Source organism: Suricata suricatta, chromosome 12, assembly GCF_006229205.1.
Source record: "Suricata suricatta isolate VVHF042 chromosome 12, meerkat_22Aug2017_6uvM2_HiC, whole genome shotgun sequence".
In the NCBI taxonomy this organism is placed as follows: domain Eukaryota; kingdom Metazoa; phylum Chordata; class Mammalia; order Carnivora; family Herpestidae; genus Suricata; species Suricata suricatta.
This window is the reverse complement of record NC_043711.1, coordinates 5759583-5786105: the sequence shown is the minus strand read 5'-3', so window position 1 is coordinate 5786105 and position 26523 is coordinate 5759583. Positions and strand designations below refer to the sequence as shown.

The 26523-nt window shown below is 61.1% G+C and overlaps 2 protein-coding genes across 5 annotated transcripts in view; one reads left to right on the top strand and one right to left on the bottom strand.

Moving 5' to 3' along the window:
• The window catches only part of ARHGEF18 (Rho/Rac guanine nucleotide exchange factor 18), a 58520-nt gene extending 42988 nt beyond the window's left edge, over window positions 1–15532 (top strand). Inside the window, exons 13-27 of the mRNA XM_029916522.1 lie at window positions 392–517; window positions 2649–2766; window positions 3607–3855; window positions 4829–4905; window positions 5918–6096; window positions 6857–6948; window positions 8742–8924; window positions 9940–10074; window positions 10411–10532; window positions 11094–11150; window positions 11244–11291; window positions 11416–11892; window positions 12181–12514; window positions 13214–13336; window positions 13414–15532. Of these exons, the coding sequence (XP_029772382.1) occupies window positions 392–517; window positions 2649–2766; window positions 3607–3855; window positions 4829–4905; window positions 5918–6096; window positions 6857–6948; window positions 8742–8924; window positions 9940–10074; window positions 10411–10532; window positions 11094–11150; window positions 11244–11291; window positions 11416–11892; window positions 12181–12514; window positions 13214–13336; window positions 13414–13541 (2448 nt within the window). The 3' untranslated portion in view covers window positions 13542–15532. The remainder of the gene's footprint in view (window positions 1–391; window positions 518–2648; window positions 2767–3606; window positions 3856–4828; window positions 4906–5917; window positions 6097–6856; window positions 6949–8741; window positions 8925–9939; window positions 10075–10410; window positions 10533–11093; window positions 11151–11243; window positions 11292–11415; window positions 11893–12180; window positions 12515–13213; window positions 13337–13413) is intronic.
• On the bottom strand, window positions 15473–26074 carry PEX11G (peroxisomal biogenesis factor 11 gamma). 4 transcript variants are annotated; one of them, XM_029916219.1, is made up of 5 exons: window positions 25973–26074; window positions 24525–24713; window positions 21310–21488; window positions 18343–18405; window positions 15473–17787 (listed from the first exon to the last, which is right to left on the bottom strand). In XM_029916219.1, exons 1-5 carry the CDS (start codon window positions 26030–26032, stop codon window positions 17565–17567), a joined length of 714 nt encoding a protein of 237 aa, XP_029772079.1. In that variant the 5' UTR covers window positions 26033–26074; the 3' UTR covers window positions 15473–17564. The 4 variants fall into 4 exon arrangements, with proteins under 4 accessions (XP_029772079.1, XP_029772082.1, XP_029772081.1 ...); XM_029916222.1 differs by having other exon boundaries at window positions 24525–24603; window positions 25973–26047; XM_029916221.1 differs by having other exon boundaries at window positions 25968–26021.
• Between the last annotated feature and the right edge of the window lie 449 nt (window positions 26075–26523).

Sequence of the window (26523 nt, the reverse complement as noted above, 5' to 3'; positions counted from 1 at the left end):
GAGCCCAGGCCAGTGGGGACAGAGGGGACCCACAAGTCGCCGTGTGCCCTCGGGGTGCTCGGAACGTCCCGAGTCAGCTGACCCGCGTGAACTAGGAGACGGGCCCTTTGGCTTCAAAGCCTCTGACGTGCTGCGGCTCGAGCCGGTCTCCCTTGGATGTCGGGGTTTTACGGCACCGGACACAGCGACGCCCGCGGGGGAGCTTCCCCCTTTTGTGTCATTGTGCCTGGCGCTGAGGTCCCCGTCCGGAAGCCCGTCCCTCCCGCGCATGTTAGGAAGGTGCAGTCCATCCCGGGTCAGGGCGAGCCGCGCTGGAACGGAGCGGCCGAGCCAGACGAGGACCCTGTCGTTTCCACGCCCCGTCAGTAACCTCTCCGTTGTCTTTCCGCAGTTTTCAGGCGAAAATGGAGACAGAATGAAAGAAAAATATGGTATCTTTTGTAGTGGCCACAACGAGGCGGTCAGTCATTACAAGTTGCTGCTGCAGCAAAACAAGAAATTTCAAAGCTTGATCAAGGTAAAACACAAAAAACACTTTTTTTTTTTAATTAAAAAATGCATCATCCTCTTTGCTGTAGATTGTTCTCCATGGGACTAGAATCTTTGGCGACTTAAGGTTATACGGTTGTAAACCAGTGATTCTCAAGTTTTTCTTTCATTCTTAACTACAAACCTGTTGAGAACACGCCCGTGAAATGAGACTCGCAAGAGGTAAAGCAAAGCGCGCCGAGGGCTCTGTTCCCGGCCCCACCAGCAGGCCGAGGCGTGGAACCTGCTGGCCGCCGCTCAGACTGCCGAGGGGACACAAGTGTCATTCCCCCTCCCCGCTTCCTGGGAACCGCCCCTCCGGAGGCACCACTCCACTCTGCCTTCCGATGCTCTGCTCAGCTGATACAAGGCGCAACTCCCTCCACTCCTCTGCCCCTCCCTCGCCTCCTTCCCTCTCTGCTCCCATTTGTCCCCCGAGGCCTGGGAAGTGACCCACACCTGCCTTCTGCCTAACCACGTGCGGGTGCTCCCAGCCCAGAACCAAAGGCGCAGCGTCCAGCCTGAGTCCCCGGGGTGGGGCAAGGCCCTCCTCCTGGGTGACGGTCACTTGGCTGTCAGCCTGTCTTCTGCAGCTTGGTCCTCAAGGACTTTATTTGGAGGTGATGGCCAATAACTAATAGTCTAGAGTTAAGAGTGACCGGTTTTGGGGGTGCCTGGGAGGCTCAGTCATGAAGCATCTGACTCTTGAGTTTCACTAGCGTCACGATCTCACGGTGTGTGGGTTCAAGGCCCACGTCGGGCTCTGCCCTGGCAAAGTGGAGCCTGCTTGGGATTCTCTCTCCCTCCCTCCCTCTCTCCCTCACCCTCTCTCTGGCCCTCCCTCATGCTCTCTCTCTCTCTCTCAAATAAACTTAAAGGGTGCCTGGGTGGCTCAGTCAGTTAAGTGTCCGACTTCGGCTCAGGTCATGACCTCACAGTTAGTGGGTTCGAGCCCCCCGTCAGGCTCTGTGCTAACAGCTCAGAGCCTGGAGCTTGTCTTCAGATTCTGTATCTCCCTCTTTCTCTGGCTCTCCCCTGCTCATGCTGTCTCTCTCTCTCTCTAAAATAAATTTTAAAAAAACAGTAAAAAAATAAAATTAAGATCAGTCAAATAAACTTAAAAAAAAAGAATGACAGGTTTGTAAATTCCACCCCATTGCCGTTGCAGTGGACAGATGGGAAAGGCAGAGGGTCCGTTTGAGGTTGTCCCTGAAACCTCGCAAAGCCCAGAGTGCCCCCCTGGTCCTCCTCAGAAGTGGCTCCCATGATTGCCGCATTCCTCGAGCCCTTGAGTGCCCAGGGAGCAGAGAAGCAGAATGTGTGGTATGCTCTGGAGGGCGCTGGGAACTAGCCCGCCCTGCCAGGAACCGGCCCTGGTGACTGCTCTTGGGTTCTCAGCCAGAGCCGTGCATCCAGAGCCAGCAGGGGGCGACTCGGAGCACAGGCTCAGGGTCGTTCCAGAAGGTTCGGGCAGCCGTCTGTCGGTGTCTTCACACGTGCACATGTGTATGTGGGGGGTGTGATATACAGCTCTCTGTGTGCTTCCCTACCGCCTCCTATATTTTTGAGAGAGAGAGAGAGAGAGAGAGAGAGCACAAGCAGGGGAAGAGGCAGAGAGGGGGCCGGAAGATCTGAAGCAGGCCCTGTGCTGACAGCAGAGAGCCCGAGGCAGGGCTCAGATTCCCGAACCTCAGCCGAAGTCAGACGCTTAACGGACGGAGCCACCCACTTTTTTTTTTTTTTAAGTTTATTTTAAGGGACAGAGAGAGGGAGAGAAAGAGTCCCATGCAGACTCTGCACCACCAGCACAGAGCCGAACATGGGGCTCGAACTCACGAACCTTGAGATCATGACCTGAGGCAAAATCAAGAGTCGGCCGCTTAACCGCTGGAGCCCCCAGGCGCCCCTGGTTCTGGTTTCTTCCTCATGGGTTTACAGAGACCCTTTACAAGGGGGCACTGCCTTTGCTTTGGGGGCCTTTCTGTATACAGCAGCTGGGTGCGTTTTCAAGCGCTCTGTGAGGCATCAAACAGCCTTGGCGGGCCGAAAAAGGAAGCGGCCCCCAGCTGATCTGGCAGGAGGCAGGATGCCAACGCGGCGTTTCGTTTCCCATCTCATAGAAAATTGGCAACTTTTCCATCGTGAGGCGGCTCGGCGTGCAGGAGTGCATCCTTCTGGTCACTCAGCGCATCACCAAGTACCCGGTGCTGGTGGAGCGCATTATCCAGAACACAGAAGGTACAGTGGCTCCCCTTGCCCGCTGCTGCTCTGAGGGGCGGCCTCGGGCTTTCTGCCCCATTGCAGCAGCAGGTTGGAGAGGCCGCCCCCCCCCCCCACCCACCGTGCTCCATCCCTGGCTCTCTGGGTCCATCATGGCTCAGCAGCCACTAACTGAGCCACCAGCATGCTGCATCCACTGTGCTGGGTTTCCGATCGAGAAAGACAGGGTGCCAGTCTTATGTGCCCGCAGCACCTGGCACAGCTGGGCCCTAGCAGGCCCCGGGTCAGTGGCCGGGGAGTCGATCAAGGTTGATCCCGACAGGCACAGAGATGGCCTTCACGGCACGTCTCTGGAACCCAGGGGGCAGAGGAGAAAGAGCACACGGCCCAGCCTGGGGTTCTCAGGGGCCGGGGCCTGAGCACCCTGCCCTGCCCCCAGGAGATTTGGGCCCTGCGAGAATGAGCAGATTTCTCCCACCTCAGGTGCCACATCCTTGGAGCAACAGGAGCAGCTCTGGGTGGTGACGGGAGGCGGAGGGGGTGTTCTGGACAGTGCTGGTGGGCATGGGTGGTGGGGGGCTACTGAGGAGTGGCAGGCAGCAGAGCTGGGCAGGGCCTCGTTTGTCACTCAGTCACATGTCAGCTCCCGCGTTCAGTGGAGGCTCTGGGCAGAAACCAGATGCCGCCGCACTTGTCTGGAGAGGCATTTACGTCCGCATCTGGGTTGGAAGGTGATTCTTGAGGGTCCTCTGAGCAGTGGCTTCAGGGAGCGCACCTCGTAGAGCCCATAGCACGTCCGCCTCTGTCGTGTTTGTGAACGGGGACACAGGGAGGCGCTAACCCTGCGGTGTGTGGCAGCCGGCAGCGAGGACCACAGAGACCTGAGCCAGGCCCTGAAGCTCATCAGAGACCTCATCTCGCAAGTGGACGCCAAGGTCAGCGAGTGCGAGAAAGGCCAGCGCCTCCGGGAGATCGCGGCCAAGATGGACCTGAAGTCGTCCAGCAAGCTCAAGAACGGGCTGACCTTCCGCAAGGAGGACATGCTGCGGCGGCAGCTGCACCTGGAGGGTGCGCTGTGCTGGAAGACCACGTCGGGGCGCCTGAAAGGTAAGCCCGGGCCCCCGCCTCCAGGGCGCAGCCGCCGAAGGGCCCCCGTGTCCCCGAGCAGCGCGCTCACTGCCTGGGGTGTCCTGTGGGCCCCACCTCCAAAATCCACAGGGCGCTTCCAGACCAGAGAGCATGCAGGACTCCTCCCCTGCATTTCCGGGCCATTCCTTGGGCTTCTAGAAACCTCCTTACCTGTCTATTGACATCCATGTCTTTCCAGAGTGTTAGGGGAGCGCTTGAGGTGGCCAGAGACCAAATGTGCCTGTTCGCAACCTGCACAGGCGAGCCTCCGCCAGGCCATGTAGCACCTGCTGGGTGTGGGACACCTGGGGGGGGCCGTGCGCTCGGGGGGGCCCCAGCCAGTGGGCAGAAACGGAAAACGGAAAGTGGTGGGAAGTGCAGAGAGTGCCTGAGAGGGAGCAGCCGGCAGGCGGCTGTGGAGAGAATGCACGGGGAGAGGTGTCTGGTCCGGTGTCACACACGGGCTCCGGCTGGACGCTCCGTGCAGGATTTGCATGCACGTGTCAGGGCTCTGCTGTGAGATGTCCCTGCGGGGACAAGTCACTGAGCCCGCTCATGGCAGGGATCTCAGGGCACGAGGGGCCTGAGGCCAGGCCACGGGCGTCCCCGGCTCAGGTCCCGGCTGACCCGGGAGCAGGAAGAACGAGGGGCAGTTCATGTGTGAGGAGTCAGCCGGGGAGTCCCAAAGGCCAGGCCTGCAGGTGCCCTCACAACAGGGACTGGGTGGCATGTTCCGCAGCCTGCAGGAGGGACTCCAGCCGCGGATCTGCGCTAAACGCTGGGTCCCAGGAGGTGATGGAGAGCAGAGCGGGGATGCGGAGGGAAACGGTCGGGCTCCTGCAGAAGCATCGCGGCACCGGGCTGGGCCTTCCCCGGCCGCATGCATCTGCCTGGCAGGACCCATGTGGCCCTGTGACCTGGTGAGACGTTTCCTTCTGCGCTTTCTCGTTAGATGTTCTTGCTGTCCTTCTGACCGACGTGCTTTTGCTGCTACAAGAAAAGGACCAAAAATATGTCTTCGCCTCCGTGGTACGTAGCCGGTCTCGTCAGACATTCGGCACTGCCCGCCGGGACGTTAGGGGGGCCGGGGAGCTGCTGCACAGGGGCGGCCGGGGAAGCACGTCCGGAAGCTCACCCAGGGCCCCAGGTCCTCCCAGGGGCCGGCAGGTCCCGACAGGGCAGGAGTAGAATTTTCCGAGAGTCAGGGTCCTATCTGCTCTTAGCCTCTATGTCTCTGTGCCTCTGCCTCTCTCGGGGGCTCAGGGGCTCCCGCATCCTTGCCAGGAGAACCCCTCCTTCCTTCCCTGCCGAAGCCCCAGCCCAGGCAGCTGCTGCCCTGGGAGCCGTGACCGTCGTGGCCCCAAGCTCTCTGGCTCCAGGACGCCCTTGCACGGGAGCCAGGCCTGGCCCGTGTAGGGCCGGCCTCTCCTGGGGCCTGTCGCGTTAGCTCGTGGACCGCCATCCCCGCCCCGTGTCTTCACACGGTGTCCCCTCCGTGTGGCTGTGTGTCCCGTCTCTTCTCCTTAGTGGGACCCCAGCCGTACCGGATGGTCTCTCCCTTGATGACCTCATCTTAATCACCCTTGTAAAGGCCCCACCTCTAAACAGTCACATTCTGAGGGTTGGGGCTTGAACCTCAGGATTCGGGGGGCACAGTTCAGCCCGTCCCCACCAGTTAACCTGCGTCTTAGCGGGCTGTGTCAGCGTCGTCTCTCGTGGGACCCAGTGGAACGAATGCGGCCTGGCTCTGGCCGTCGGGGCCCAGAGTGGGAGGAAGATTCACTACCTGCTTGTACCCTGGGGTGTGTCCAGTGGCGCACGTCACTGGTCACAGACGCATTGTTAAGCACGGTAAGCAGTGACAAGGGTGTCACTGCAGCCGTGTCTTTCTTCCCCAGATGGCCAAATATGTCCGCTTTGGTTTGAAAATAGACGGGGTGCCTGCCGTCCCCCATGCCCTTCGCCCTCGGACCAGCGGCTCCACGGCCGTTCGGGTCCAGCGGGGTGAAGGCACCCTCCCCCCCACCTTGCACCCACACAGGACTCCAAGCGCCCAGTCATCTCGTTACAAAAGCTCATCGTGAGGGAAGTGGCCAACGAGGAAAAAGCCATGTTCCTGATCAGCGCGTCCCTGCGAGGCCCGGAGATGTACGAGATCTACACCAGCTCCAAAGAGGAGAGGAACACTTGGATGGCCCACATCAGAAGGGCCGTTGAGAGGCGAGAAGGGCCCCTGTGTGCCTCCCCTCGCCTCCCCCCACCCAGCCTTTTGGCCTTGGGCTTTGACAGGTGGCCAGTCAGCTGTGGCCTCGAAGTGCCCGAGAGAGTGCTGGAGGTCCCGGGTCAGGGCGGCAGGAGACCGCTCTGCCTCCCCCTCCCTCATTCCGCCTCGGCGCTTTGTCCTCCCCTTCATCGAACAGGGACACGGGGCACCCACCATTCCGGCACCAGCCCAACCCATCAGATGCTAAAGAGGCCCAGATGTGGCTGGCCAGCAGGGGTGGGGCCAGGCCGTTCTAACCTTGGGTGTTGGCGGGATGCAGCACATGACAGCTGGCAGGGTCAGGCCCATTGGAGCAGGTTGGGGCTTCCTGTCCTCCTTCCTCAGGCCAAGGGACCCCCTCAGGGCCCAGCCAGCCTGCTGCACCCTCTTTTTTGCCTGGCAGCTTCCCGGAGCCTTCGCCTGCCCGGAGCTCCCTCGGTACCCAGCCCTGGTTCTGCGGGTCAGTCTTCTCCTCCCCCACATTGTGACGGGGACGTGATCCTGTGGCTGGTTACGAGTGGACCCTGGGAGACGGGATGGAAGCAGTGGCTGCCTTTCTCTTCTCCCTCGTGTTTCTCCCACACCGTTAACAAGCTGCGTCACCCACGGAATGAGGCACTCTTGGCAGCTGGTTCTGCCGACAGAGCCCTCGGTGCCTGTCGCTGAGGCCAGCCTGCCCGTGAGGCGCTCTTGCCCATCTGCCCCTTCTCCCTGCAGCTGTCCGGACGAGGAGGAGGGGCCCTTGAGCGAGGCCGAAGAGGAGAAGAAGGTGGTCGAGGCCCGCGCCCTGAGGCTCAGGGACTTCCAAGGTAAGGGCGGTCAGTCTGGACCTCTGCCCACGATGTGTCCTCCGTATGGTGAGGAGGTCCCGCGGCAGCGGCCTGGGACCACAAGCGGCATTTCTGTTCCTTCCCACTGGGATCGGCCATGGAGTGAGTCCCCCGGGCCATCTCCTGTCCTACAGGACTTGGCCTTTGCAGCAAGGCCGCATCATGAGATGCCGATCTGCAGGAGGGGGTGTGGGGAAGGGAGGGGGTGGCGCTCCGGCCCGAGCCACCTCCAGACGCTCCCGCCTCGCCCCACACCGCGCCCTCCTCAGACCCTGTTCGGGAAGCACAACACTGTGCGTATCCCAGGTCACGTACATAAAAACCCCAAGGGGACTTGGAAGAGCCTCCTCCCGGACCCCGGCAGACCGAGACCAGCCCGGCTTTGAGGCTGGGGATCTCCGCTCCCTCCTCCCTGTTTTAATTTTTTTTTTAACTACTTTATTGAGACGTAATTCACGCACTGCCCAGTCCATCCATTTAAACCGTACCGTGCGGTGGCTTTGGGTATATATCACAAGACTGCATCCGTCACCACAATTTCAGGCCACTTCGGCTCTCCACAAAGAAACCCTGTGCCCTTTAGCTGTCACTCCCTGCTCCGCCCTCCCTCCGCCCCTGGTAACCTCTGCTCTCCTTTCTGTTTCTATGAGTTTGCCTGTCGTAGGGATTTTGTGTAGAGAGAGCCTTGCGATCTGTCCCCTCCTGTGGCTGGTTCCACGGGACGCCATGTTTCAGGGGTCAGCCATGTCGTAGGGTGTGCGTTTCCTTCCTTTCTACAGCCGAACACTGTTCCGTTGTGCAGACACACCGTATGTGCCTGTCCGTTCCTCCCGCCTTCAGCAGACTCAGTGGGACCCCAGTGCGGCCACTGCCAGCAATTCCCAGTACTTGGTGGTTCAATCAGCTTCTCTCCTTCCTCACGTTGAGTTACTTATTTTGACTTAGGTAGCATTTAGACAGTAAGCATCTAAAATCAGATGGCTTACATTTTATTTCTCTTTATAGGGAGAGGCGTATATTTAAAGGCACTGATTAATAAAAATGTCCAAAAGAAAGGGGTGCATTAGAAATAGGTGCTTCCTTTATGGAGATATTTGTTCCCATCCTGGATCCAAAGCCGGCCTCATCCTTAACGCTGGGGCATCAGGGACGCTCCTCACAATCAGGAGCGAGGCCGGGCCCGTCACCATGATGACCTTTCTCCTGCAAGTCCCCGCCAGGGTGATAAGGGGAGAAACGGAAGGCAGAGCGTGACTGGAAGGGAAGGGACAGAATTGTGTTTTGCATGTGACATGATTATTTGCCTAGAAAATCTAATAGAATCAACTAGAAAACTATGGGAGGCTGTGAGATGCAGCCAGACTGACGTGTGTAATCTAGCAGTTACCAGCAAGAACGTTGCCGTCACCTCAACTGCAAAATAGGCATAAAACCCGGAGCCCTGCAAGGAGTTTGGCCTTAATGCCCAACGGAAGGTGCTCCGGATAGGAAAACGAAGTCTTCTAAGATTCTTACTCGGCCCAAACTAATAAATCAGCCTATTAAAGCCCTCGCATATACCCCATGGCATTTTTATAACTGGGGTGAACAAGGCGAACAATTGGAAGGCAGGGCCGTGCCCCATGAGATGTTGGAAGGGTGGGCTGCGGGTCACCCAGGGTCCCCAGAGGCCAAGCCCCACCCCGCAGGGGCTCCCAGAGCCCATTCCTGGGAGAAACGATCCCGGAAGGCTGACCACAGCCCCCCCACCCCCTACCCCTGTCCCTTTGCAGAGCGACTGAACATGAAAGACCAGCAGATTGCTCAGAGCCTGGGCGAGAAGCAGCAGATCTACTTGGAGATGGCGGAGATGAGTGGGCTGGAAGACGTTGGTCACGCGCGGCTCCTCTTCCGAGGGGGGGATCCCTCCGAGACCGCGCAGGGGGGGCTGATCCTCAAGTCGGCCATGAGTGAGAGTAAGGAGCCGCGCTGGGGGCCCTCACTGGGGGCCCTCACTGGGGGCGGGCAGGGTGGTACGTGACCCAGTGTGGCCAGCTCGCCACCCTGGCTGGGCGGGCACACTCCTGGGAGCAGCGCAGACACCCGTCGGGCTCACAGCACCTTCTCCTGAGCACCTGCTATGCGAGGCCCCACGCTAGGCCCTGGGATCCGAAGTCGATGGAGACGGGTCCCCCACACTCAGGAGGCTCTCCTTTCTGGGAAGTGGGTCACCAGTGATCTCCCCAGAGATATACACGTAGCCACATCTGGGGGGTCATTTCAGGGGGCTCCAGCCCCCCCAACACCTGGAACCCCAACATCTAGCGGGAAGAGCCTTCTGAGCACAGCGACAACAGAGGGGATGCTGGCCAGCCTGTCTCATGCCCTCCGTGCATGCTCTGCTGCCAGGCCTGACTCCTGGAGCCCCAGCTGCTGAGCCAGCCCGCGTCAGGCCAGCCAGCCCGCAGTCACTGGGTCCAGGGGGACAGCTGGCAACTGCTCTCGGTGACAAACGAGAGACTGCTGCCCTCCAGACCTTTCCTGCAGAGTGAAGGGAACAGAGACCACTTCTGCTCTGCCTCACTTCAGTGTGCCTCACTCCAGCCACATTGACCTCAGCCTCGGCCTGGAATGTTCTCCCCACCGCCTCACTTGGCCAAAGCCTGTTTGTCCTAGGGCACTTTGTGTGGCTGGGCCTGCCTCCGAAGGCCACCCTCCCATGGCCCCCTACCTGCTGTGTGCCTGTTGACATCCAAGCACACCCCAGCCCCTCCCACGCACTGCCCCAAGGCCCAGCCTGTCCTGCAGATACAGACTGGCATGTCCCAGCCACAGTTCCTGAAGTTGGAGGGGTGCATAGAGCGAGGGGGCTGAAGTGCCACACCAGGAATCAGAACACCGTGACCCAGGGCCTGCGGGCTGTTAGGCTCCGGACGCCCAGGCTCAGCATGGCCCCATGGGTGACTCACTTCCTCCTGTCTCTTTCCATAGTCGAGGACATCCAGAGCCTGATCTGCAGGCGGCTGGGCAGCGCCAACGGCCAGGCGGAAGACGGGGCAGGCCCAGGCCTCCCCCGCAGGGCAGAGACCTTCGGGGGCTACGACACTGTGAGCAGCCCCGGCAAGAGTGAGTGGGGCCGCTCGCGCCTGGGGCTTCTGGGACAGCTGCTTGGCACTTGCCCTTTGCAAAGCCGAGGCCTTTCCTGCTGGGCGTCTCTGCTGCTGCCTCCCCTCAATGATTATAAGTCCTCTGGGGGGAGGTTCTGGAACCTTCAGGGTGCTGTTGGTCGTGGACCAGCCCCTCCCTTTCCTGCTGGTGGGGGTCTCCCATGCTGCCATTTGGCACAGGCCCAAGGGTAGTAGCCTGGTCCCAATTTCCTACCAGGGTTTGGGGTGTGTGGGGCCCGGTCCAGACTCCTGGGGGCCTTGCAGCCTCCTCACGCGCCTGGATTGGGGTTTTCAGACAGCAGTTTTAAGAATGTCTGCAGCAACGACCCTGGCCCCCAAGACTGGCAAGGCCCGCTGAGCAGCCCCGACTCCAAGCCCAGCGACACCCCAGGGGCCTCTGAGGAGCCACTGCCTGTGGTACGTTGCTCCGTAGCCGGGTGCGGGGCCGCCCGAGGGCTTCCGGGCACCGCTAACCGGTGTGAACTGTCTGTACTTGGGCAGTCTACCTTTTCCGTCTTCTGGCTAATAGTGACCCGCCGTCCCTGCAAGGGGCCCAGGGTGGCCAGGAGTGGGGTGAGGGGGGTCCAGGCCCAGGGCAGTAGCTGCAGCCATGTGGGCAGAGGAGAGGCCTGCTGGGGCCTACCAGCGTCGGCTCTGTACAGTGTCCTGGGGCACGGAGGCCGCACACCGGGGCCAGAGCAGGGGCAGGCGGCGGGCTGCGGCTCTTGGGCTCACCTCTGCTGCCCACCGTCTGCCCGGGGCCTGTGCACGGGCTGCTCTCCAGGCCTCCACACCGTGAGCCCGTGACAGCCGCCTTCCTGCCTCCAGGACGGCTGCCCTGTGCCCTTGTTCCCCAGACACCGGGACTCACACCAGTCACGGGCCCAGGCAGGGCTGGAGGGGGCAGGGGTGTCCTGGGGGCCTGGCAATAACAAGCAGGTCCTTGGCCCTTCGCGTCTGACGCAGTTCCCTCCGCAGGCCCCAGCGCCATGTCCGGAGTCTGGCCCCCATCTGCCCGTTGTCCTGGAGTCGGAGGTAGGCTTGGGGCTCATCCGTGCCCCCGGGGTCGGGCGTGCACACCCCGCGCTGCTGTGTGCAGGGCCACAGTGTCTCCCTCCCTCTCCACAGCTCGTCCAGAGGATCCAGACGCTGTCTCAGCTGCTGCTCAGCCTCCAGGTGCGGGGAGGGGTCGGGGAGCGGGGATTGCGACCATCCCCTTCTCCTGCCCCTGCCCGAGGTTGGGATCTGGGGAGGGGCTGGCCGCCTCCTCGAATCACCACCCCCTTTGCCCCCCTTGCAGGCCGTCATCGCCCAGCAGGACAGCTACGTGGAGGTGCAGAGGGCCGCCCTCCAGGAGCGCGAGAAGCAGCTGCGGCTGCAGTCCACGCGCGGGAACCTGCTGCTGGAGCAGGAGCGCCAGCGCAACTTCGAGAAGCAGCGGGAGGAGCTGGCGGGCGTGCAGAAGCAGCAGGGCCGCCTGCGGCTGGAGCAGCAGCGCTGGGAGCGCGAGCGGGAGCGCCAGCGGCAGGAGCTCGAGCTGGCGGCGGCGCAGCTGCAGCAGCGCGAGGAGGAGTCGCTGCAGCTGCAGGAGCGGCTGAGCCAGGAGCGCGACAAGCTGGAGCAGCAGCGGCGCGCCTACCAGCACGACCTGGAGCGGCTGCGGGAGGCGCAGCGCGCCGTGGAGCGGGAGCGGGAGCAGCTGGAGCAGCAGCGGCGCCTCAAGAAGCAGAACACGGCGCCTGGGGCACTGCCGCCCGACTCGCTGGCGCTGGCAGAGGTGAGGGTGGGGGGTGCAGGGCGTGCGCGCTAGTGTGAGTGCCGTGCGCTAGACCAAGTGCGCCGTGGGTGTGCCTGTGCCCGCAGCGAGTGGCAGCTCCGTGGGCATCTCCCCGGCTCTGTCCCCACACAGAACGTGTCCCGGCTGAGAGAGCAGGTCTCTCTAGGCAAGGGCGCGAGGCAGGCCGTGGACACTGCAGATCTGAGGACCGTGGCTTTGGGCGGGGGGCGTGGCCTCCAGCAAGAGCGACTGGGGGATGTAGGCATGTGGCTCCTGTCGCTCTTTCAGGCCCAGCCCCTGAGCCACACTCCCAGCTTCAACGGGGAAGGGCTGGAAGGGCCCACCGCCCTCGCCAAAGCGCCAGGCCCCCGGGCGAGCCTGCTGCTGGCCAGTTCGGGCCCCGAGTTCCCAGAGCGCCCCGAGGTGGTGCGCAGGGACAGCACCCCCGCCGAGAGCCGGCCGGCCAAGAGCGACGTGCCCATCCAGCTGCTCAGCGCCACCAACCAGATCCAGAGGCAGGCGGCCGTGCAGCAGCAGATCCCCACCAAGCTGGCTGCGTCCACCAAGGGCGGCAAGGACAAGGGCGGCAAGAGCAGGGGCTCCCAGCGCTGGGACAGCTCGGGTGAGCCGGGAGTGGGGGGCGAGCTCCAGGCGGGGGGAGACCCCAGGTGCCCACCCGGTCCGGTCATGCGCAGTCTGTGAGAATATAGCAGCCTCTTGCGATCAAACCAAAGTGGGAACCCAGGGCCGTTCCCTGGAGGGGGCACCAGGAGGAAACTGGAAGGCACAGCTGGTGACACCTGGCTACCTCTCCCCACGTGATCTTTCAGCCCAAGAAGCAAAATTAAAACATCAAACCCGAGGCCCTTTCCTACCTCAACCTCACACTGGGGTTGGGGATGAGGGAGCATCTTGGCAATTAAGAAAGAAGGGCCCTGCATATGGGAGACCCAGCAGGAGAGGTCAGAGAGCCTGGGTCACTGAGGGACACACAGGCCAGCAGTGCCAACACCCGACTGAGCCCCCAGCCAGTGCCAGTGTGAACACATAGGTCTCTATGGTGCCCTCGTTCCACAGAGGGGACACTGAGGCCCTTGCACATGCCAGGGCTCAGGGGTCACGGGGTCCCTCGCACAGTGGCCCTCTGGGGCCTGGCATGGCCGTCTCTGGGGCCGTCTTTGGCTGTGGGTGCCGGTGTCCTCCCTCAGCCGCCTGGGGGAAGAGCCAAGGAGAGGGGTTGGAGGCCATTGGCCAAGGTGGGGGGCTGCTTGTGTGCCTGGAGTGAGACCAGACACCCCGAGCTCGGCCCTTCTGCCCTCAGCCTCCTTTGACCTGAAGCAGCAGTTGCTCCTCGGCAAGCTCATGGGCAAGGACGAGAGCGCCGCTCGGAACCGCCGCTCGCTGAGCCCCGTCCTCGGCGGCCACGGTTCCGCACCACCCCCAGGTGAGCCCAGCCCCCGGGGGCAGTGGGGCCGCCGGGCTGCCCGGCAGCTGCTGATGCCCCCACCCCCTCTCTTCCAGACCCCTGCTGCCCGGCCCCGGCCGACGGCCCCCCCGGGGGCGCACCCGTGCCCCCATCCCCCCTGCCACTGCCCACCACGCCCCTCGGCAAGGAAGAAGCCAGCAAGGAAGACGTCATCTTCTTCTAGAGGAGCTGCGGCTCCAGGTGCAGACCCCTCCCTGCCCCACTCTCCGGGGAGCAGCCCCATTGTCCCTCCCCCCTTCCCGAGCAAACCAGCACCAGCGACCGCCTGGCTGGGGCCAGGGTCTGGGCCAGGGGTGAGCCTGTCGTCACCAGGCCCTTCCTATAGGATTAGCAGTGGTGCCCGGGGAACTTTCTAAACTTCTTTTCTTAATACCAAGAGGAAAGTTTGTAACCGAAGGGGGAGCCAGAGCTGACCCAAGGGGCTGTGTTCGGTTGCAGCCCCCGCCTGGGCAGGGGGAGAGCGACTCCACGCCCTCGCTCCAGGCAGTGACGAACGCTGGTGGGCCCGCAAGAGGTCTGGCGACAGGCCGGGCCCCAGTCTGAGGAGGAGTGCTGGCCCTGGGCCAGGCTCCGCAGCCCCCAGGAGACACCGGAGCGTGGCACCGGGGCACCGGGAGGGGCTGGGTGGGGTCAGCAGAATCAGCTTCCGAAGCAGAGACCCACGTGAGGTGCGTTCACAGCGAACCTCAAGGCGAGGATGTGAGCTCAGGCCACAGGTGGCACAGGGCCCACTTGGGAACTGAGGGCCACAGGGCAGGGCGCGTGAAGCAGATGGCCGGTGGCACCATAGACAGATTCCATAGGTTCTGGAAGGGGGAGGCCATGACTCATTTTACTTTGACAGAGGTTTTTAAGATCTGCTGCTGCCCCATGTTGTGCTTTCCAGAGGAACCTCCCCCACTTGGCATGATTCCATGAGGTTCATGGGCACCAGCTGTTCTCTGAGCACTCAGTCTGTCCAGAGAAGGCACATCAAGAGCTTTAGGCAGGGCTGGCACAATCCTGAGGGTGCCACCCCTCAGCAGAGAGTCCCCAGCCCCCATGGGAGGGGCTGGCATTCCTGGGGCCGCAGGGAGGACAACCCCAGGGCAGGTGTCCCTCGCTGAGGGGCTGGTGCTGGTATAGGGAATGGAGTGGTGAGGCCACTGCGTCCTGGCGGACAGGGGGAGATGCTAGAGGGGTCCCGTGTGGCTGGGAGACCTCAGGTGGACAGATGTGGGTGCCTCATGTCCACTGAGCCTTGCCAGCTTACTGTCAGCTTCACCTGGAGGGCAGCACCCCCCCCCCCCCCGCCCAGTCCAGCCGCAGAGCTGTGGACATCCGGGAGTGTTGGGTGTCCGGGAACAGCCGGGTGGGAAATGGGTCTGAGCCACACTTCAGCTCTGGAGGAACGCTGGGTGTGGGTCTGGGGATCCTCCAGCCTTTGTACCCCAGGCTCCCCCACCGGGCCGAGGGCCCAGTCCCTTCCAAGGCATTAGCGGGAGGCCTGGGTCCCTAGCTGGCCAGGGGCATGCAGGGTGGAGGTGACACAGGCATCGTGACGGGGGGGACCGAACGCAGCCGTTGTGAACCTCTCCCAAGCACAGGAAAGCGTGTGACGTTCCCTGGGCTCTCTGAGAACCCGCCCCTAGTTGCGTCCTGGGCCCCGTGACACAGCGGAGCTCACCAGTGTTCGTGTTGTCGTACCGAGATGTGTCGGAGCACTTTAGAGAAGTTGACTTTAGGTTCCTGTCCCACCGTGAAGAGAACTTTCCTGGGCCCTGGTGCTGGGCGATTTTCCCGCCAGGCACCACTCTCGCATGTGCTCTGGCCCGACCCTCCGAGGCGCCACGACCCCTCAGACAGGAGCCCCCGGAGTTTCAGCCCAGCCGGCTGGCAGGAGCCGGGGCCCAGCCACGGGGCCGAGGGCGGCAGTGGGACATCTCTGGCCAGCGAGAAGTCAGCCCGGGCGGAGCCCGATTTTACTTGTGTGGCTGGTGGCTGAGCAGACGCTCCCTCTGTGAGGTCTGTGCACGTCTCTGTTCACCGTGACCGTAATCTCAGTCCGCCGGACAATTACTTTTACAATGATTGCAGCGTTTCGTCACCACAGGATCTTTCAGAACCGTCTTAGAACTTAAGACCCAATTCCAGCAATAAACGCGTCGAAGAAGAGCAGGTGGGAGTGTTCGCTTTGAGGGCTGAGCAGGTTTTGCTTTAGGATCATCCGCCCGAACGTCGGGGCCGTCCTGGGGGAACTACCAGGGAGATTGCCGTGGCTGCCATCCCCGGCGGGGGCCCCCTCCCACCCTCTGCTGCAGTGGGACCCTGGGGAGGCCTGACACCATGCCCGGGGCCCCGCAGATTCCCCTCAACAGGGCCTGCCTGGCCCAGGACGCTGAAGGAGCCCCGAGAGCTTATGCTGCCTTGCCTCCCAGCTCGGGCGGGGCCTCGGGGCCTCCTCCTGGGCAAGCAGGGCCCCCACAGAGGAGCCCAGCCTGTCAGCCCACCCGGGTCCCCTCAGAGGATGCTCCAGGCGGTGGCCACCCCCAAGGCAGTGGCCCCGGGAGAGGCAGCCCTGCAGATGAGCGCTCCGGCGCGGTCCCCTTCCATTTAGGCCTGTCCCCGTGGTCTTGGGATGTCAGCATTCTTGACAAGGAGCCATTGCCCAGACTGGGGCCTGCTGACCTCTGGGCCGTCCCCCAGGCCCACCAGCCTCCCTGCTCCCCGAGTCCTGGGAGAGCCCGTTTAGGCCCAGCTCCCAGGGATCGGCTTGCTGTGCCCCGACCTGAAGGCTGAGCAGGGGGTGTGGCCACACTGGAGGCGGGGCTCCTGGACCCCCCAGCAGCGTGTCCTGGGGCACCGGGTGCCCATGCGATTTGCCCACAGACACTGAATGCCTTACAAGTAGTGAGTCTCCAGGCAGGTGAGCAGGTGCTGCTGGGACCCCCACCCTAACCTCCCTGGGGCCCCTGCTAAGGGCCAAGAGCTGGGCCCACCCCCCCACCTGTCAACCCCAAGGACGGACTGGACAGGCCAGGTCTCATCTGCACCCCGTGCTCACCCTGAGTGGCTCTCCGCCCCAGCCCTTCCGGCCACATTGCTTCCTTGGGAAACAACGCGGTGGCTGTCACATGAAGCCCCAGGGGCTGCAAACGCTGCCACTTGGTTGCATCTTTCCAGCGCTTGTGGGATGTGAGGGACAGCATGATCCCCTCTGCCTCCCGAGGACTCAGGTGGGGAGCCCGTGGACGTGTCACAGGGACGGGCGTGGGCTGGCCACCATCTGCGGGTGTCTGCCTGAGGCTGCAAGGGGGGGTGGTGGGGTGGCCCTCAAACAGCCTGAAAGCAAACGCATCCTGTCCTGCCTGATGCCCGTGCGGTGGGAGACCGGAGCCTGTGTGGCCCAGCCCCAGCCCGGCACCCACAAAACACTCAGACTGGCCCGGGTCCGGGCTGTCAGAGCGTGAACTGCTTCAGCCTCCGCGAGCACCCCAGAGATGCCCAGGAGGGCAAGACCCAGGCATGGCCTGGTGGGAGGTGGTGTCCGTGTGGCTCCTGTGCCCGAGGCGGGTGGGAGAGCTGCCCACCTCGGCCGACGGCTGCGCCAGGCCAGCGGGCTGTGCATGTGGAGTCGGAGAGGACCCGCGGAGCCAAGCATGTTCCGGAAGGCAGGCTGGGGAGGGCCGGTTTCCAGGCGCCCTGGCACGTCCACGCGGCCCGGACACGCCTCGGAGCAGGAGGCCCAGGGCCTTCGGGCGGGAGGGGCCGGAGCCAGCAGGTCAGGAACACGTGCTCACGCGTGGGCCTCGAACCAGCACGGCTTTTAATTGACCCGAAGCCCGCCTGGCACCCGCCGTCCAGGAGCTCTGCTCGCCACTGAGCGCAGCGCACCGGCCGATGGAGGGTCTGCTGAGCTTCCTCTGCACGTCAGGCCTGGAGACCCTGCTCTGGACCTAAGAGAAGCCTCCCCCACAGCGCTGGGAAGGCCCTGGCCCCCAGCACACGGGGGCCTCACCCCTGCCTACATCCTGCCCCACCCTGGCCTTGTCCCCAGGGCTGCTCCCAGCATTCTCGGGGTCCAGCCTCCCTACACCTGGCATTGATTTTGTTCAATTAAAGACCGGGCCCCCGCCCTAGTGATTCCTGCCTTGTGGGAAGGGGCCCCCAGTGGGGTTGCAGCTGCATCCACACCTCCCGGGCCACATCAGGGGGCAGTGGCCTCGGCCTGGACAGCCTGGTATATGCTGAGAAGGGAGGAGACGGTGCCCAAAAGGCCCACCAGCCACGGGGGGAGGCGGCCAGCCCACAGGACGCCCGGAGGCAACCAGTGCACGGCGTTGGCCAGGTCGGCCAGGTTGCTCAGGAGAGTCAGCACCTCCGACTGGACCTGGGCCTCCAGGGCCCTCCTCTTGCTCCGGGGCAGCCGGCTGTGGGGGCAAAGAGAAGGTGCTGGGGACCCAGGGGCGCCCTCACTCCCCCAGAGGGGACGGCAGAGGGAGGAAAACGTGGGACTCACTCCCCGTCACACCCCCCACGGCACAAACGGGGCACAGGAAGTCTCAAAGCCACACCTCGGTCCTCTGGCCAGGGAGACAGGCAGTGGGAGACGAGGGGCAGTTTCTGGGCCTGCAGGGGTGCTGTTTTACCCCACGGTCCTTCCCAGCCCGGAGGAAACCCGCACGGTGAGCACAGTCCTCAGGAACCAGCTCAGCCTCCCTGCTGGGGGCACAGCCATGGAGGCTCAGCCACTTCCTGCCTCCAGGGCCTCACACGTGCCTCAGTTTCCCCACCTATGTCAGCCCCTGGAGCTGCCGTAGGTCCCATGCTGGAGCACATGCGGCTGCCCCAGCCCAGGCCTGCAGAGGGCGAGGCTCACAGCTGGTGGCACGTAGAAGCACCTTCCTGGCTGCCACCCGGGTCCCCAGGCTGCAGAACGAGCCAGCCTTCTCCCGGCCAAACCCTGATGTCCCTGGATGTCCTACCTGGTGAAGGCCACTGTGGGGCTCCTCAGCCTCTGCCTCAGTTTCAGGACCATCCACAAGGACCTGCAACACCAGAGAGCATAGCTGCCAGCGCTACCCCAAAGGGACACTGCCACCACGGACCCCGCCTCCCTGTAAAGCTTACTGAGCCCCCCAGGTGGCTCCAGCCATCCTGCGCCCTCCCAGAGCTCCGGACCCGGCGGTGCCTGGGGACTCCTTCCTGACTCGGACCCCGGCCTGCCCGGACTGTCCACACAACATTCGGAAGCGCCCAGTGCTTCTGGCATCAGGGACACAAGTCCGCACCTGCAGCGAGGAAGTGGGTCTGGAAGACTAGGGCAAAATGCCAGTTCCTGGGCCCTGGGTCCCAAGACCAGCAGAAACCAAACCTGTAGGCACCTGGGCATCTGCATTTCAACAACCCCCTCCCTTCCCCCGGCGCCTTGGGGTCTTCAGGACACCTGGTCGAGACCCCCACGTTTGCTCACACCAAGTACAGAGACATGATGGGAAAAGCATATGCTCTAAAAATGAACAAGCAGAGAATGGACAACTTCAGGGCAGCGCCACTGTCCTGTGCTTCTCTAACGGCGGACACGTGTCGTCACAGTTGTGCAAGCACACGGAGTGTGCAACACAGCGAGTCCTAACATGACGCGGACGGGTGCCAGGGGCCAGCTGCTGTGGGTCCGTCGACTGGCGGGGTGTGGGAAGGGGGGTTATATAAGGAAATTCGCTTTACTTTTGGTTCAATTTGGCCGTGAACCCAAAACTCTAAAGTGTTACTTTTAAAAAATTAATAGAATCAGGCCGCCTGGCTGGCTCAGTCCGTGGAGCGTGCAACTCTTAATCTCGAAGCTGTGAGCTTGAGCCCCATGTTGGATGTAGAGATTACTTAAAATTTAAAAATGATTTTTAAAATAATTAATGAGGGGCACCTGGGTGGCTCTGTCGGTTAATCGTCTGACTGGGTCAGGTCGTGATCTCACAGTTTGTGAGTTCGAGCCCCATTTCAGGTTTTGTGCTGCCAGCACAGAGCCTGGAGTCTGCTTTGAATTCTGCTTCCCTCTCTCTCTGTCCCTCCCCTGCTCGTGCTGTCTTGCTCTCTCAAAAATAAACAAACATAAAAAAAATGTTTTAGGGGTGCCTTGGGTGGCTCAGCTGGTTGAGTGGCCGGCTTTGGCTCAGGTCATGATCTCACGGTTTGTGGGTTCGAGCACCGTGTCAGGCTCTGTACTGACAGCTCAGAGCCTGGAGCTGCTTCGGATTCTGTGTCTCCCTCTCTCTCAGACCCTCTCCTGCTCACACTGTCTCTCTCTCTCTCTCTCTCTCTCAAAAATAAATAAAACATTTTTTAAAATATTTTAAATAAGCCTTCAAAATTAAATAAAAAATTAAATTTTCATTTATTTTTATAGGTTTAAAAAATTTTTTTTACATTTATTTATGTTTGAGAGACAGAGCTCAAGTGGAGTAGGGGCAGAGAGAGAGAGGGAGACACAGAATCCAAAGCAGGCTCCAGTCTCTGAGCTATCAGCACAGAGCCGGATGCGGGGCTCAAACTCACAAACCGCGAGATCATGACCTGAGCCGAAGTTGGACGCTTAACCGAGTGAGCCAACCAGGCACCTGAAAAATTAAATTTTTTAAAAAAATAACAGGACCAAGGCTGCCCTGAAACAGGAATGGGAAGTCTCTTGGGACCAGGGATCCCCACTACTGAGGAGAGGCCGTGAGCCAGCCACTGGGAGCTTCAGCGCGGCAGGTGCCCACGGAGGTCTCCCAGCTCACGGGGAAGGCCGACCCCTGGAGAGACTGAGCCAGCTGTCCAGGCACAAGGCCACGACCAGGAGGGGGCCTAGATCAAGAAGGAGCCTTGTGTGTATGTGGGCAGGATGTGAGATCAAAGCCCGGGAAGAAGCACGATGCCAAGAGGGGTCTCTGCGCGGACTGCACACGGCCTGGGAGTGTCTTACACCTGTGATTTGTTCCTCTTCCAGACTGTGGATGAGGAGAGTGCAGTTAGGGCCATGTAGCAGGGGACAGGCACGGGCTACCGCACGCCAGTGTCTTGCCCAGGGACAAGCGACAGCTGGCGAGGGCACTGCGCGCCCCCCGGGGATCTGAGAGGTGCCGCCAGGAAACCCCGGTACCGGGAGGGGGACGCCCTGCCTGTTTTCTGGGCAGGGGGCTCCGAACACACCCACTCAGCAAACGTATGGAGAGGAAAGTGTTAGGGAGGAAACCATTCTTTCACAGTTCTAGAAGCCGGTGCGGGGTTTGGAAGCACACAGCTGGCCAGGAAACTCCTGGCCGTGTCCGGGATGGGTGCCGATGACTGCGCACGGAGAGGCCGGGGCCGGGCAGCCACACCGGCCACTTCTGACGGGGCCGGGACTTTCTCCCTGGCTCCGGCGGGTACGGTGGCGCATGTGCCAAAGATGTCCACCTCCTAGTCCCTGGGGCCCACGACTGTGCTCCCTTACATGCCACAGACAGGCTCCGCAGGTGGGACTGAGTTAAGGGAGGTGACCGAGGTGGCCCTGGGAGGACACTCAGAAGAGGGACACACAGGGTCAGGGCAGAGGAGACGTGATGAGGGACACAGGCTGGAGGGACGACGGGCCCTGAGATGCAAGGAGGGGCCGCGAGGCGAGCAGGCCAGTGGCCTCTAGAAGCCGGAAAAGGCAGGAACGGATTGTCCCCTGCAGCCTCCCAAAGACATGACCTGGATTTCTAGCCTGGGGAGCCCATAACTGGATGTCCGCCCCCTTGCCCGGCAACAGTCAGTGGGCGGTGTCTGTAGGAATCTGTCAGGGCAGCTGCTGGGGGACGGATCCAGGGGGGCAGCAACAAGAGGGGGACGATGGGATGAGGCAAAGGCCCCCGTGTCTCCAGCCTGTCTGCCCATCGGCCCAGGTCTCGGAGCCCCCGTGCCACCTGCTGGCGGGTGCTGCCCCCACTTACCTGGCGATGCCCAGGAGCAGGGAGAGGCCCCAGAAGGCCGTGCTCAGGGTCCACCACCGGGCGGAGTCCACGCGGAGGATCTTGGCATCGGCAGCCCAGGCAATGTGCTCACACGGGTAGTAGAGCTGGTCGGCCAGGTTGCCCAGGACAGACACACAGCGGACAAAGATGTCCTCCTCCTGCAGGACCAGGAGAGGGCAGGTGGGCCTGGAGTTGGACCTACCCAGGCCCACTGTAGGGACCCAGACCAGGCCAGGTGGCAGTCACAGTGCAATGTCCAGGCCCGTCAGGCTGGCCCGTACCTGGGCCACTGTGGGAGAAAGGCCCGATTTGTTTCCCAGCAGTGTGGTCATTGCTCCCTGGGGAGCTTCGAAAACCCCACCTCTAGGGGCGCCTGGGTGGCCCTAGAGTTAAGCCTCTGACTTCAGCTCAGCTCATCGGGCTGTCAGCACAGAGCCTGCTTTGGATTCTGTGTGTGGTCTCTCTCTCTGCCCCTCCCCCGCTCATGCTCTCTGTCTCTCCAAAATAAAAGGGAAACGGGGCGCCTGGGTGGCTCAGTCGGTTAAGCGTCCCACTTACTCCTGGGTCATGCATGATCTAACAGTTAACGAGTTTGAGCCCCGCATCCGGCTCTGTGCTGACAACTCAGAGACTAGAGCCTGTTTTGGATTCTGTCTCTCTCTCTGCCTCTCGCCTGCTCATACTATCTCTCTTGCTCTCAAAAGTAAATAAAACATTTTTAAAAATTAAGGGAAAAAAATAAAAATAAAACATCTAAAAAATAAAAAACAAAACACCTTTAGCCCCAGGGTTTCTGCCTCACTAGGCCCGGGTAGCACTGGCAGCAGGAGTGGTTTTATATACATGTATTTTTGAGAGAGAGCACGAGCCAGGGAGGGGCAGAGAGAGGGGGACAGAGGCCCCGAAGTGGGCTCCGAACTGACAGCAGAGCGCCCTATTCGGGGCTCAAACTCAGCAAGATCATGGCCTGAGCCAAAGTCAGGGGTCAGTGGGCTGAGCGACGCAGGCATCCTCAGGAATGTCTTCTAAGTTCCCGGGTGACTCCCACGGGAGAACCGTGACCCCACGGGGCAGGGCGGAGCTGCAACTCGGGCTGCGCACACTCAGTGCTGACAGTAAACGGGCTCAGGCCTGCAAGGCTTGGGTCGCCTCCCCAAACCAGAGAGGGGACACCATTCCCACAAACAGGCAAACGGGGGCGGGGCTTGGGGTGAGCTGCCACGGGCCCCCTCGCAGACAAGCGCAGGCCTCGGGCCTTCAAACAGCAGAACCCGAGCCTTTTCAACCCTGAGTTCTGAGCCGCAGCCCGTGTCCAGTTGCCTGGCCCCCTGACTGCATTTCTGGGCCCCACCCCTCGGGATCAGGGCCCCTGGGGGCCTCCAAGGGGCCTGCCATACCCCTCCCCCTCCTCTCCATCTTCCCATCTTCCCAGGAACACTCCCCCCCTACATGAGCCCCACCAACGCCTGATGAGGCTGCCCCCTTCCTCCCCGCCAGTCAGCTGTGACCCTGCCTCCCTCTGGGCTCTGAACCCCACGCCAGCTCCCCTAGTCTGCCTGGGGCCCTGGCACATTCCACTCCTCCAAGAGAGCAGGGACCTCCCGCCCGTCCCCAATGTGTTCATTCCACAGTGTCCCCAGGGAAGCAGCAAGGTCAAGGCCCTACACAGGGGAGGAGATGCTCGCAGGGCAGGGGGCACAGACACAAACACGGGGACCCAACAAAGGAGTTCTTGTTCTGGCCAAGGGATATACAAGGTGCACAGGGGCCCCTTGTCTTAGGGACGTAGAGACGGTGGTGGGGGGAGGGCTCCTCCCGCAGCATATGGGAAGCGTGCCCTAATCAAAGAAGATAGGAGATGGCCGTCAAAACAGGGGGAAGGTCCAGGAAGGCACTTGAGATTGGGGTGACTGGGCCATGGGCCATGCGGTGCAGCGAGGGTGGACGCGTCTGAACATGGAGTGGCTCAGAGAGGGGACAGGAGAGAGGGGACGGGCAGGGCAGCCCAGGGAGGGGCATGACTTGGCCAGGCTGGCTCCAGGCAGCTTCTGAGCCCGTCCCCTGGGGAAATGTCCCCTGGGGGGACACGATGGCCCCCGGGGCAGAGACTCCTGTAGAATAATGCCAGCCTCCGCGTCCCTCAACAGGGGACCAGACGGCTACACGCGGGGTGCAAGGTGGCCACAACCAAGGAGGGCTGGGTAGCTTTTTGGAATGTATGAATGTACAAGCTATTTTTTCAAGTTTATTCATTTATTTTGAGAGAGAGCGCAGAGCCAGATGCGGGGCTCGAGCCCACCAACCAGGAGATCACGACCTGAGAAGAAATCAAGAGTCGGATGCTCAACCGACGGAGTCACCCTGGCGCCCCAGCTATTTTTCAATTTAAATTAAAACAAGAACATGTGGGGGCGCCTGGGGGGCTCAGTCGGTTAAGCCTCCGGCTTTGGCTCAGGTCAGATCTCACGTTCGTGGGTTCAAGCCCCACGTCGGGCTCTGTGCTGACCGCTCGCTCAGAGCCTGGAGCCTGCTTCCGGTTCTGTGTCTCCCTCTCTCTCTGCCCCTCCCCCTCTCATGCTCTGTCTCTGTCTGTATCAAAAATAAATAAAACATTAAAAAAAAAAACAAGAACATGTGATCTTCTCAAAAGAGAAAGCAAAAAATTGTTTTAAAAACAAACTGCCAGGGCGCCTGGGCGGCTCAGTCAGTTGAGCATCCAACTCTTGGGTTCGGCTCAGGTCATGCTCTTGAGGTTCATGAGTTCAGGTCCAGCATCCGGGCTCTATGCTGACAGTGCAGAAACTGCTTGGGATTCTCTCTCTCTCCCTCTCTCTCTCTGCCCCTCCCACTTGCTCGCTCTCTCAAAATAAATAAACTTTGGGGCGCCTGGGTGACTCAGTCGGTTGAGCGTCTGACTTCGGCTCAGGTCATGATCTCATGGTTCGTGGGTTCGAGCCCCTCGTCAGGCTCTGTGCTGACAGATCGGAGCCTGGAGCCTGCTTCAGATTCTGTGTGTCCCTCTCTCTCTGCCCCTCCCCTACTCATGATATGTCTCTCTCTGTCTCTCAAAAATAAATAAAGGTTAAAAAAAATTAAAAAAGAAAATAAACTGCCCACACAACTGCCTTCAGACGAGTCCAGAAAACACCCATTTTTGCCCAGAGTCCGCACCTCCCTCTCTACAGCCCCTTTACCTCTGCCCCCAGGCCATACTGCTTCGTGTAGACAAACATGGCCACATCATCAAAGAGTCGTAGGACGGTCCTACAGTGGCTGAGTTGGGAGGACAGTGTCAGCAGGCGCGTCCCCACTCCTGACCTGGCGGGACCCTGTTCCACCAGGACCCCACCAACCAGTTGGCAGCTGTACCCCAGCGTTCGCATCTGTGGGAAACCAGAAGCAGTCAGCACAGCCCTGCGCCCGGAATGAGCTAGATCAGCCCCCGAGGGGCCGTGGGTCCCACGGCACCAAGTTGGGGGCATAGATTAGATCAACAAACTTCCAGTAAAACCTGAAAGTTTCAAGAGATACTTGCAGGTGGACCGAATGGAGAAAGATGACATCGTTGTCCAAAAGTCACTGTGGACACTCGAAGGGAGTGCTGGCTCGTGTCACCCTCCCTTTGGAGACAGATGTGCCAGGGACAAGGAAACGAAAGCATTTCCCATCCTGTGGTTCCTCTTTTTCCCAGCAAGCTGGAGGACCAGGCGGGCATGAACCCAGCTGGACCAAAGTCCGCAGCCGGGCCGGGGCGTGGAGAAGTGACCCGGCCTCAGCCCGGTAAGCAAATGGGTAATTTGCTTGAATAGCTTCAGTGAACTCACTCAAGGGGCTGACGGGGGGGGGGGGGGGCATTCTGAACTGGGTCGGCTTCAGAAACTGCTCTTTCCTGTTGTTTCTTATGTTATTGTTACGTTTGCTTTCTTTCCAGTCCCTTTTAATAGGAAACCCTGCAAGTGAAATGTCCAGCTTGGTAATTTATTAAAACCCGAATGCCCGATCATAAGGGATTTGGTTGGAACCCAACTGTCCAGCCACCGGTAGGTTTCCGGGTACAACCTAAACACCTCCGTATAAAAGAAGGAAGCTTATATAGGAACAGGCTAATGCCCAGCATGAGGGAATGTGGTAGGAACCTAAACGTCCAAACACAGGGAAAGCCCTACAAAATCCTAAATCCCAGAGCAGATTGTTAGGGACAACCCAGGGACCAACTGCAGCGGCCTGAATGTTCCAACATGGGCTTGGCTGGCTTGTAAATGTCCAGCCAGGTAGAACTGGCTGGAACAATTTCAGTGCTCAATTACAGGGGACGTGGTCGCAACCTAGTGTCCAGACACAGAAGGCGTCCTGCAACACCCTAAGTCCTAGGACTGGGACAACCCAGTGACCATCTTCAATGGTCTGGTCGGACCCCAACCGTACAAACGTGCGGATTTGGTCGGTACTGAAAATATCCAGCCACGACGGGTGAGCAGGAACAACCTAATGGCCACCGCTAGGGGACAGGGTCGGGGCCCGGCCGGGAGGGCCTCTGCGACGGAGGATCCTGAGCGACCCCGCCCCTCTCTCGCCTCAGTTTCCCGTCTCTGAGCTCTGGCCCCGGTCCGAGACCTCCGAGCGCGGTCCGCCCCAGCCTCACCAGGCGGTCGCGGCCCCGGTAAGACTCCAGCGCCGACGCAAGGCCGCTCAGCGCCGCCATGGCAACTCCGCCTGGACGACACCGTGACGTAGGCGCGCGGCGCCAGGGGGCGGGGACAAGGCGCGAGGCCACGCCCCCTTGGAGACGCTCTGCGCAGGCGCGACCGCGACCCTTTGTCCCCGCACGGGCCCTTTGTCTGCATCTGGGAGCATCGCAGTTTGCAGCTGAGCAAGTAGCTGTCACTTGTTCGCCCTGATGGCTCCGAGCCCGCTGCCTTCGGCCCCGCGGCGGCTGGTCTTTTCAAAGTTAACCATCTACCCACAAAAATAATATACAAGCGAGAGCATCGACCTGTTTGCTCTGGTTCAAGAAGGGATTTTTCTCTTTATTTTTTAAATGTTTGTTTATTTTTGAGAGACAGTAGAGCCGTAGAGAAAGAGAGGGAGAAACAATCGGAAGCAGGCTCCAGGCTCCGAGCTGTCAGCACAGAGCCCGACGCGGGGCTCGAACCCATGAACCGGGAGATCATGACATGAGCCGAAGTTGAACGC